We start from the raw sequence: 12,253 nt of genomic DNA, 5'->3' as shown, positions 1-12,253 counted from the left end.
GTTTGGCAATTGCGCGAGGACGAGGACGAGGACGACGCGTTGGAATCTGAGATGGTGAGGGATTTGATTGGTTGTATCGACGGGAGCCAGGCAAGTGAAGGAACGGGTTGGTGGTCTGTCCGGGGGAATGGAACGCGGCCGGGGGGACGAACCTGGACGGCAAACCGGACGGTCTTGGTGGGTGGGTCGCGCGGGCCACTGGGCTCGTGGGCTTTGGTTCGGACAGGGTGGGGCGGAACGATGACTTTGTGCTCACTTCATAAAAAATAAAAAAATTAGTACTCCCTCCGATTCATATTAATTGACTTCAATATAAATATATCTAGAATTGAAATGTGTCTAGATACATCCATAGTAAACCTCTTTTCCGCCGCGCTGTAAACGGATGGCGCACACTGGGCCAAAATTTTCCCCGCCGGATGCTCCAAAATGCAGTGCGCGGTAAAATTGGTCCTCCGCTGGATACGTCATTATGCAGCGCGTGGGGCCGCGCAAACGGCTAGTTTGATCGTATTTAGTTTGAAACAAATCAAACATCTTATTTAAAAGTTTAACTGGAAATTACTGGAAATTACGAAATATTTCAAAAGTTTGACGGACACCCACATTTTTTTTAAACTATCCTAAATCTACTCGGAGTCCTCCCCGTCGAAGTTCAACGATCCGCTGGTCAGAGTAGTGTCGGAGACCGGAGCGGTCGTCCACTCGAAGGAGGAGGAGGAGGGGATGTTCGTCGACGGCCCGACGCCGTTCTTCTTCTCCTCCGCCCTCCTCGCCCTCCGCGCCGCCTTCTCTGCCCTCTCTGCCTTCCTTGCCACCGACTCAGCCCGGCGCTTCTCACGCTCGGCCTTCTTCTTTGCCGCCGCCTTCGCCTTTTGCTCCTTCTTCTGCGCGTAGAACGCCTCCATCGCGGTGACGTCCTCCGGGAACGTGCGCGCCCACTCAAGGCAGGGGCGCTCGTCCTGCTCCGCGATGCGCAGGCGCTGCTCGAGCTCGCGGTTGCGGTTGCGCCGCTGCTGCTCGCTCGTGACGGCCGGCGATGGCGGCGCGAGCATCTCCGCCTGCTCGCGCGTCCAAACATCGCCGAAATTCATGTGGCGGCGGGGCGACCGAGGCGCCAGGAGACGGCGTCGCAGGCGCGCGCCGCCTCGTGCGCCGTGTCGAAGGTGCCAAGGCGGATGCGCTCCTCACCGGAGCGGATCTCGGCGTCGAAGCGTCCGCTCGACCGCGTGCGTATGCCGTGGTAGTTGGAGGAGGAGGAGCGGCAGCGCGGAGGCATGGTCGTCGTAGACGGAGCGTCGGTGCGGGCGCGACGTGGGAGGCAGAGCAGCGAGAGGAGGGAGGCGAAGGAGAAGCGACACGCGGCGAAGAGTGAAAGTTCAGGACGGTTGGGTTCGCGCCCGCGTGGCGTTTTATAGCGGGCCAGCCGAAGCGGCAACTTTCTCACGTGGTAAAAAATTTAGCGCCCGCCCTTTTTACGCGTGTCCTCTGAAGGTTCGCGCGGACGTCTTGCGCGAGGGTTTTGCCGCGCCGGTTGGAGATGCTATTAGGGCATCGCGCAGAGCGAAGAGATGTGATGTAGCCACTGCTTTTGGTCGTCCGATCATCCGACGAGGCAAACGGTCCAGTCGGCGTGATCAAGTTGTGTACAGTAATCTTTTTCATCATTTTTTATTGATGACGAGCGATGCTCTTTCTCTTTCGAAAGTGCGAAGATGACCTCAGCTGTGAGCGCATTGACCAGTACTAATCGGTTCTTCGGTACGCATGGCACAGGGTTGTGTTGTGTTCAAGACCTGCATATCCATGTGCTTTTGGGTTCTGGGGTCGGTGGGCATGAACCTGCTTGTGTTTTCAGCACAAGTTCAGCATCGAGGCGTCTGGCGTGGACTGTTGCGTGTAACCGGACTCCGCGGAGATTTCAATCGATCTTGCTTGCCGAACACGAGAGTGGCCCGGCGAGACCACCTTGCCGATCTATTTGATATGCTGTGTTTAAGTGCTTACTAGTACAAATGCCCGTGCGTTGCTACGGGTACTCAAACTTTATTTCTCAACGTACATATATAATTCACAACTCACTATAAAAATTTAAAACAAATCAAGAATATTATAATATACTACAACATGATAATATCGTAGGAAATAACAAGACAACATTGTTGTGCATGTGTGTGATTCCAAGTTCTAAGCTTCTTATTACTCTTTCACGGTAAGTCCCACACCTCTGCTCTGAGCCATTATAACTATCAACTCAACAACCTCTCCTTTTGGATTTATTATTGTCTCACAAAATGAGTGTTGCAAATACATATATATCGGAAGGAATACTTATTTTCTGATTAATCCAGACAACACTTTGATATTCATAGTTAAATGCTCGTGGGTCGCCACGGGAAAACAAGACATGGAGAAAAATGATTTCATCTTGTCGTTCATCACAAGCACAGTGACTTGTAGCTTTTTGATACACCATCATGTACAATGTTATTTTTATCCCTCTCACTAACCTTCAGAGAAGGTGAGGACTAACAACATGTGTTCTTTCTATCCTTATTACCCTTTTTCGCCTAGGTCGTATTAGCGGTACTTTTATTATGTAAGTGTGTCAATAACAAGAATTACTTTGTTAAATCTAAATCGGTGCCGATTCAAAAATTGATACACCATCATGTACAATGTCATTTCTATCCCTCTCACTAACCTTCCGAGGAGGGTGAGGACTAACAACATGTGTTCTTTCTATCCTTATTAGTTATTACCCTTTTTCGCCCATGTCGTATTAGCGGTACTTTTATTGAGTAAGTGTATCAATAACAAGAATTACTTTGATTAAATGAGACGTGATTCCCTGGGCAAGATTTTTGGTGTGTCCCATGTAAAATTAACTTTTTCATATAAAACCACAAGAAACCGCATATCGTCGTTTCTCTCTTCTCGTCGACTTCGGCTTTTAGTCTTTGCCTGTACCTCAGTTATAAGTCAAAATATCGTCCACCATTTTTTTAACTCGCCCACCTTTGGAAGGCTTATTATGTTTAGCCTCCTTCATGTTAGTCGAGTTCATCACTTTAGCACGATTCCAATCTTGTAGTGCTAAATCACTATCAAATAATCCAAAGCACAAACTCATCTACATAAGGGCTAGGTCATTTATCGATGTAGTAGATGCCTTGCCAGCTTCATACATATGATTTGAGTCTCCAATGAGAAGTCATCGGGTATCTCCTCCCAAGAATGAAACTGATTAAGCATGAACAACTACACTGAAATAAATTTCTCCATTAAGCATGAATTTTGCACTAAATTGGTACTCCCTCTAATTCGGGCTAGGTCATTTATCGATGTAGTAGATGCCTTGCAAGCTTCGAAAGATATATATACATATGATTTGAGTCTCCAATGAGAAGTCAACGGGTATCTCCTCCCAAGAATGAAACTGATTAAGCATGAACAACTACACTAAAATAAATTTCTCCATTAAGCATGAATATTGCACTAAATTGGTACTCCCTCTAATTCATATTACTTGATGCTAATATAGATGTATCTAGATACATTTTAGTTGTAGATACATCTATTTTAGCATCAAGTAATATGGATCTAAGGGATTACTATAAGCAGTGGGCATAGGGCCCGCAACACAATTCTTGCCCGACATGATTTGATTTCCCTTCAAATGATACAGTAAATGCCAGAATGGTTTATGTGTACACTTAAAAAACTTTTTAAGAACAATGTATTGCTCAAATAAAATTTGAGTAAGAAGTTACTAAACCATGTTTTCATTTATCACTTGTGAAACAAAACCAAATCAATGCGTTTATACTACATGCTCAAGAAGTTATCAATTAGTTTGTTTGTCTGCAGGAAGTAGAAAGGTGATATACTTCAATCTTTCAATCTCCAATCCTCAGATCCCTGGTAGCACTAATGTAGAATCCAATTCCCCTCCACCTGGGCCACTCCATGGTTGCATATAATGGATCATGACAACCCATAAGGGAGGAGCCTCTTGTGGCTGCGCTGGACCATGGCAAGTCGACGATGGCAGCCAGGGCAAGAGGTGCAGTCTCGGCAAGATCTCCACCACCGCATCCATGGCTCTCCCTCCGCTCTCGCTGCACCCATGCGCACATATGTTGTTAACTAATACTTGCATGGATGTATTGGATTTGAAGAAAGACAGATGTGGCGGCAGCAACTGGGAAGAGGTAAATGAGTATATTCTTAGATCTCGAGGGAAACTTTGAAGGGGTTTATGCCACCTTTAACACATTCTTCTACTCTCAAGTCTACCTCCACCTTCGGCGCCGCGACGATACTCAACCACTTGCATTATCTCGCTCCACCTAGCAAAAGTAGCAAATAATATGTACACTATACATCGCAACCGGAGCATAAATATTTAAGTTATTTACACTAAATAAGAGAGAACCTATCACCTCCTGTGAATACGAACTTTGTCATTGGAGATGGTCTCTTACTCCTAGTTGTAGAAGCATCCACTATGAAAAACATAAAAAAAACATTTCAAAATCTAAAAAAATCAGAAAAAAAATCCATGTGTACATCTAAACATTGCACATAAAGTTTCCCAAAAAAAGAAGATTTTTTAGCGTGTGTAAATAAGATAAAATAAAAAGTCTTGTGAGTAGCCATATTAGAGCATAAAAAACATCTTATTTACACAAGCCACAAAACATTTACTCTTTTTCTTAAATTTGTGTGCAAACATAAAATATCTCGATATACACACAATTTTTGTTTCCAGAAACTTTTGACATTTTAAAATGAGTTTTAGTAGCTAAAGTGGATTTCCAGTTGGCCACCTCTTACATACACATTGCACTTTACATGTAAAGTACCACATAATTTACAGGCATATACCTTAATCACATGTGCCTAGTTTTGACAAAATATGCAGGATAGTTTATTTGCTAGCGAATGGCAATAAAGAATGCACCCATGTATTTTTACAAGTATATTAACTCAATCATGGATAAAACATAATAAAACAGACACGATTATATGTTTTCAGGTTGGTGTTTTTTTTTTTTGAAAAGACAAACACCATCACTAAATCTATCATATTATTACTTACGGTTTGTAAAGCAATAGAAATCCAAAATAAATCCTTTAAACAGTCACAATCTTATTTCCGAGTCCGGTAACATATTGCATGATGATCAAATTTACATGTTAGACTTTACCGCATACGAAGTTACTTGTGACCCTACTTTACAACATTTAAGAAGCTATGTTACATTGAACCCGTTTTATTTTTCCCCATTTCTCTGCCACACGGGACAGCATCTCAGCTTCCACATCTGAACGTATTTGTGGAGTAAGGGCGTGTTCGGAAGTCCTCCAGCTTCCAGCTTCTTGAAATTTATCGCGGAGCAGTGCCGAACATCCTAACTCCACGGAGCTAAATTCGGGAAGCTGAACGAATTTTGTGTACAAACCTCGGAGCACCACTTTCTGCGATTCATGAATCAATAAAACGCGGAGCAGCTCTTTTTTACGGTGAAATGCCACCGCCAAGTGACCCAAGGGAAGCGGTAAGCTTCTTTCTTTCTCTCTCCGGTAGTTGTTTCCTTTTCACCTATCTCTTTCCAACCGTGTGTCCCCCATGTGTCCCCCATGTCTAGCGACATTGGTGTACCTTGTGGAGATGTATAGGAGGCGGCAATGAAGACTGCACAAGTGGCCATTCTCTTGGATGCAAACTAATCGACGCGGCCCGTCTGTGCTCATCACAAGGCAATCGCGCAACACAATTCCGGAGCGAGGGCACCTGCATGGAATGCGACAACCACACGGTTTGGCACTGGCAAGCAGGCAAGCCCGCAGACGCACGTTCCTTCATCTTCCACCGTTGTGCCACACCTCCTGCTTGAGCAGATGTTCATCGTTGTGCATGAGACCACATGCAACCTGCAAAACAACAAATCATGTTGCATATAACCATATTAAAGCAGAAGCCCAAAATTCCAAAATGCACAACATCCATCACTAATGGAATGCTCGAGCATAGGACTCAGGCAGAACAGCCCCATACCGAAATCATCGCAGAAGAAGGAGGGAGGTGCACCTGCGCTGGACACCCAGCGCCTGCAGCACCTGGCAAGTGGTCGCAAGGACACCAAACCCTCCGCCACAGGGGCTGCTACCGTGGGTGTAGCTTGGCCACCCACCTCTGAACCTATAAAATCCATTAGAATATGTCCCCGATTAGAAAGGGCACGGAACTACATGAACAAATTCTATCTGAATTAGGAGCAATGGAGTTTTTGCAACAAGAAAAAAAATCATTGGAATGAACCAGCCACTACCAACCATGAAAAATGTTCTGATAGAAACACTTTAGTGTTGTCCTGCTGAATGGTATAAACGGTGGCACTGAACATGAACAGAGAACATATCTAAGAAGTTGGTTCCATGAAACCTTCAGGTTGCATAGGCTCACAGTTTAGTGACTAAGAATTCGTGAATGTCGAAGGTCTTTAGTGAGGCATGAGAGCTAACAAGCTATGTCCGGTACTTGTACTGGTAGTTATCATTTAGCATTTCACTCTGTTCAAATAGCCATTGTTGATGCACCTAGACAATTGGGGTTTAATTAAACAAATCTAGGTTTGTAGCTACAGGTTTGCCAACTAACATTATTTTGCTGCAACATGTAGTACTGAACAACAAATAATAATTCAGATAGATGAACTGTTTTGCTGCAACGCTTCTAATGCATTTCCCTTGTGTATATAGGCCTACTTTACTGTCTTCATGACCGCCAACCATAAAAACCGTACTTTAAAATTTATTAGTACATGTCTCTTGGTAAGTTTATATATTTTAGTGACTAATTTAAGGCTTATTAGTATCTGTCTCTTGGTAATGCTAGCGTGGAGTCTAATGCAATCCATTTCGTGTTTCACACCACAAGAAAGAAGGATCCAAAGTTCACCTGTCCGTCAAAATTTTATAGGAAAAAATATTGAAAGGGACACAACAGAGGAAATTTAAGTATCAGATGGCCCCTAAATTCTCAAAAGGCTGCTTAACATCAGCAAAAAAGCTATGGGTTAGGAATGGTCATGCATGTTCGAATCAACAACAATCGTAGTTTGCTAAAAAGTTGAAAATTTATAAGATCAAAGAATACCTGAGTTATCACGCCACCTAATCTATTCTTTAAGTCTATCATTTTCTCTAGGCCCTTCTCCAGTGTTGCTGGGAACTGCAGCAATCTTGAAGTATCCATGTAGGAGCACTATCGAGAAAAAAAACAGTGTAACCCATTGTTCGAACTAACCTGCAGTAAGAGGGGGGAAAAAGTTAGCCTCAGATATTTGCTCGAAATTGAGAAGTGGGAAGAACAAGGACCTACCAGATCTAACCAAGAAAAGATTATAAACTCTATTATACATGATTTTGAGAAAATTAGGAAAATTGGTGCGTGGAATTAGGCATCATACCTATGGTGTGTAACAAATCAGAAGAAACAAGATATTAGATCAAAATCATCTACATCAGAAACAAAAACTGATTCGGTTGGCCATAGGGTATCATGTAGAAACATGTGTACTAAGGACTTGAGAATATAGCAGGAAATTATAGGAGATGGGTTACTTTCCTGCGTGGTATGGCAAGTAGTGACACCCAGGAACTCGAACGGGTGTCGGGGATGTCAACCGCTGTGGCACCAGTCCATCATAGTTTAGATCTCCACTTTGCAGCCACACCGATGACGGCAACCTTGTCTGATTCAAACTGCAATTGGCTAATCTCCTCCTCCGCTGCATCAACAAAAAGATGATTGTTTGATTGGGGTAAAACGTGCTTCTGGATTGCAATTGAGGTTAGGGGAGGACAGAGGGAGGTGGGCTCACCGTCGACGGGGAAGATGGAGTGGCGGGGATGAGCGATGTAGGCCAACTTGTCGGCGCTGGCGGCGGTAGTCCACTGCGACCGAGAGGTTCACAGGATAGCCGGTTCGGCGGCGTGGACGGCGCGCTCCGGATTGCACTGGAGACGGCGCTGCCGCCTTGTCTCCATCCTTGTCGTCGTCGTTGCCGCAGTGGTGGTCGGGGTGAGCGGCAGGAAGAGCACAACGGCGGCGGCCTCCGCCTGCCCCTGGTATCGTGAGATCGGATCCAGGGATTGGGGTTGGGGTTGGGGCACGACGAGGAGGTTTCCTGCTGGCTTGGCCCACCTGTCAGCGCACGCGTGAGGGCAAACGACGAAGGATGTTTGCGTTTAGCGATCGATGGACGTAGGTAGGTTGGACGACCAAGAACTACGAAACGTATTGTGGATGGCAGAATAAGTAGTAGAGATTGACATATCAAGAAATACATCAATACCCTGAATTCTAACAATCATGTAGAAAATTTAGATAGCCTTGAACCAAGGATCTAAAAACATCATACTTCTAATAGTAGCAATATTTTGGAGATCAGGATACTGTAACAAACAAATATTTTGCGCAATAAAAAAAATGCAAACTCACTTGTGAACACGCGGACATGATGCCTGGCTCAATGGAAGTCTCCAAACAAAATTGAAAAATAAAAAACTGATGAATCAAACTGAAATATATGAACATTCAGGGAAGCACGCTCCTATGATTGCTTATTTTATCTTAAAGTTACATTGAAAATATACAAAAGGCCGAATTGCCAAAGAGAACCCAATTTTAACAATATGAGATGTATCCTTTCTATACAAAACCTGCTGATAAAGTCCTATACTGGTTTAACCTATGGCTTGAATATTGTCCCAATTTATTTTGTCACAAGCTAAAGTTCTACTGGGCTACATTCCAATTCCAAGTTATTCACTCAGCCTGGAGGCAAGTCTGGAGGCAAGGAGCCATTTCTCCTCGATAGTCATGACTGTTTTGGTGGCATGCAAGACGGGAAGATATGACATAATTTTCAATGCAAAACTCTGTAGGTTCTTCGTTGTGTTCCTAGCTGCACACCCACAGCAATCTGTATAGGCAGAGATTGGATGAGGAAAATAAATACAAATAGGAACGGCGAAACTGCTCATATACCGTGGTGTTAAGCTGGAGCTTTTCTATTTGAACCAAAACCAGTAGCAATAAACAGCAAGAGGCAATTTGAAAGAAAGTCCACATGCACTGGTTGCAATGCATTCTTGTAAACTCATACATGTACAAATGATATCTCTAAGAATGTTCCAAGATCTAGAATTCGTATCAAATAAGAAAAACCACAGGAACTTGAGTGGTCAGAATTAGAGAGGGATGAAACACTGAAATAAGGAAGCTTACCAGCAACTTATTTTGTGCCCGCGGCATCTTTCAAACCGATATGGTAACCGGAGGTCCTCAAAGCTCCATCCAGCCTCACCTCTTGTCTCAAACCCCATCTGGCCACCATCGTACCTAAAACACACAAGATACCTTTTCAACGGTCTTGCGAGATACAAAAATCATTTGCAGCTCTCAAATAATTCAGAAGAATGACATTGCATTAAACTAAATAATTCAAATGTAGTATTCTATTCTTATTGATTGCCGGCTTTAATCAAATGTAGATATAAAATTGGTTGTCTACTCTAGTAGATTAATTATACTCTCAGATAGTCAATGTAAAAAGTAATACAGAGTCCATAAAAGTTAGATCTCATTGAAATTTGGCGGTCCAATCTATGGAATAAATCTCCAACCAACTAATATTCACTCCGCCAGCCACTGTGCTCCAGATGATTGGAGTATAACCATGATAGGAATCCAAGATAGGCAGATACACCACCATGAGAATTCCAAATAACCACTGCAAAAAAATGCATTTAGTATACTGTATACAAGATGTAGCCCAATAGAAGACGAATTTTATAGTGAAGAATTCAAATAGTGAGCTTTCTCTTAGCATCCAATGGAGACCATTAAACGAATTTAATTGTACGAGAAAATGTGATGTGAAGTTACAGTGATCATTTTAATTAATAAGATTACTGTTTCCTAAAACGCTGCTCTTCAAATACACGGTTAATTTTAAGCCTGATATCTTATGGAACCATCTATATATATCACCACTTCACAATTTTAAGCCTGATTCTCAAACTCAACCAATAGCATCATTCCAGGGTTAAGTCTGCCCTTTCTCAGGACATCCTCAGTAGGAATATCCACAACACCAACTTCACTACCCATGACTACACGTCCACTGTGGGTCACATAAAATCGACCAGGCCTCAGGCCATGCGGTCGAGGGTAGCTCCAAGGTAACGACCATCAGTAACTAATGGTGAAACCCAAGTAAGCTCAAGTAATCCATCAGGAAACGGGTTAAGAAAATTACAAGATATTAGAGCAGGTCCATCCCAAGGCTCAACCCGTAGAGGGCTCTCTTCTGAGGTTCCATGTTTACATCATTCTGCCACGCCTCAGGAATCATCATCATTACAGCTTCTGGCAGGCTTCTACCAAACGGGTAACGACCTCGTATAAGGAGCTCAAGAACACCATCCAATGCGCCTACAGTTCACATGCTTTTCACTTAATAACTCAAAATGATGAGGCAAAAAAATCATTTGTCAAGTGAAAATCCATGCTGCATTGCAGACCTGAATCTGAAGAGGTGGCATCTACAATTGAAAGAATTTTTGACATTTCTTCCTCTGATAGGCCAAGCATCTCACACTTCAAGAGACCCTCAAGAGCTTTCATCCTGACATATATGCAATGGGAATCATAAATCAAAACTGCAAAGGCATATGGAGATTATTGCATCAAGAATATACAACAGAGGAAAAGGTTTCACAAGATTACCAATTCTTGTTCCCTTTGAGTGTATTGATCTCTCCATTGTGGCCTAAGAGTCTAAGACACGCATTGGCTGTGCACGGTCCGAGCTGGGGAAAGTGTTGGTGGAGAACCGGGAATGAACCTGTTCAGATATTATGACTTTTAGAAATCATATCGTGATCATATTTTGTGTGTCTACAATTTAAACCCAACACATAGCATCCTGACATATATTGGATGGCAATATATGTAAACTTAGCCAGAATATCGAGGAATGCCCTAGCATCTAGACTACAGGTTGTAGTATCAGATCTTTGAACTCAGTGATAATGTAGTATCAAAGCTTCTCTGGCTGAGAAATTTCATCGAACAACGTCACATAGAAAACCTTCAAATCAATTGAGTACTCAAACTCTATTATCAAAAAATCCACGGTGAATCAACTCAGGCAACCAGATGTGTATTATTATTGCACGAAGGAAAAAAGGACTCTATTATTGCGCGACCAACGATCTGACCTGGAGAACATGCCTGAAAGCGAGCCTTGGATGCAGCGGGGGAGAGATTGGGTAACCGAATTACTTTGGATGCGGCAGCTTCAGAACTTGGACGATAATAAGCTATGCACTGGAAGCCCGCGCATCTGGGAGGACGGAGGACGTTGGAGATGCGGGTGAAGTCTCCATGTCAACAACCAGACGGGTCAGGCCTCTGGGAGGCAGAGGACGGCGGAGATGCGAGAAGCGTCGGGGGCGTGGAGGCAGGCGAGGGCCCTCGTGATGCCGCCCGGCCCGGTCTCCATGTCGACGACCAGTGAGGAGGGACTTGAGGGAGGGTACTGGGAAGAGGAGGAGGCCATGGCGACCGAGGTGGAGGTGGAGGAGGGAGCAGTCAGGCGATGTACCATCACGTGTCTCATCGGACCCGTGGGGCGAACTGGTGGTGGCGTGGTGCTGGAGGTTGATGGGAGGCGGCGGCGGCGGGGGAGCGGGTCGTGGTATCCTGGGGAATTGGATGATGGAATGAGGGACGAGCGACACGCGACGGGTGCATTGTGATGGGCCAGGCCCAACTTGGTCGAGCGACCGTAGTGCGGAAGCTAACAAAACGAGGACGACGAACGTATTGGCAGAATAAGGAACATCTTCCTCCTTTTTAAGTAGTGTAGATTTGATTCATAGGATTTATATATAGAATTTGTGGAGAATTTATATCCTATGAAAAAAAAATAACATACAGTAGGTTGTTTGATTTCTAGGAACATATCCTATAGAAAGTAATCCTCTGAAAATTTTGTAGTGCAAATCTTATAGTAGGAAAAAACATTAGGTCATACCTAATGAAAAATTCCTTTTACTACAATATACTTCATGTTTTCGTGGGATTCAAGTAGGCATGACATCTATAAATCATATGTCTTTCTTATTCCTATGATTTTCCCATCCCATGAATCGAAGGAGCCCTAACTTATTT

The 12,253-nt window shown here is 43.8% G+C and overlaps 1 protein-coding gene across 1 annotated transcript; it reads right to left on the bottom strand.

Moving 5' to 3' along the window:
• Positions 1 to 10,340: 10,340 nt before the first annotated feature.
• Positions 10,341 to 11,582, bottom strand: LOC139838206 (glutamate synthase 1 [NADH], chloroplastic-like). The gene is made up of 4 exons (XM_071827584.1): positions 11,490 to 11,582; positions 10,867 to 10,922; positions 10,600 to 10,703; positions 10,341 to 10,510 (listed from the first exon to the last, which is right to left on the bottom strand). The coding sequence occupies exons 1-4, from the start codon at positions 11,580 to 11,582 to the stop codon at positions 10,341 to 10,343; spliced, it is 423 nt and encodes a 140-aa protein (XP_071683685.1).
• Positions 11,583 to 12,253: the final 671 nt, after the last annotated feature.

The sequence above is a fragment of the Lolium perenne genome, chromosome 3 (genome assembly GCF_019359855.2).
Source record: "Lolium perenne isolate Kyuss_39 chromosome 3, Kyuss_2.0, whole genome shotgun sequence".
Taxonomy (NCBI): Eukaryota; Viridiplantae; Streptophyta; class Magnoliopsida; order Poales; family Poaceae; genus Lolium; species Lolium perenne.
The sequence above is the reverse complement of the archived record's forward strand: the minus strand, read 5'-3'. Positions and strand labels throughout refer to the sequence as shown.

Coding starts and splice junctions, on each gene's coding strand:
- LOC139838206 (XM_071827584.1), bottom strand. CDS start 11,582: ATGGAGACCGGGCCGGGCGGCATCACGAGGGCCCTCGCCTGCCTCCAC. Junction 10,704..10,866: donor TCGGACCGTGCACAGCCAAT/GCGTGTCTTAGA, acceptor CATATATGTCAG/GATGAAAGCTCTTGAGGGTC. Junction 10,511..10,599: donor TGCCACCTCTTCAGATTCAG/GTCTGCAATGCA, acceptor TGTGAACTGTAG/GCGCATTGGATGGTGTTCTT.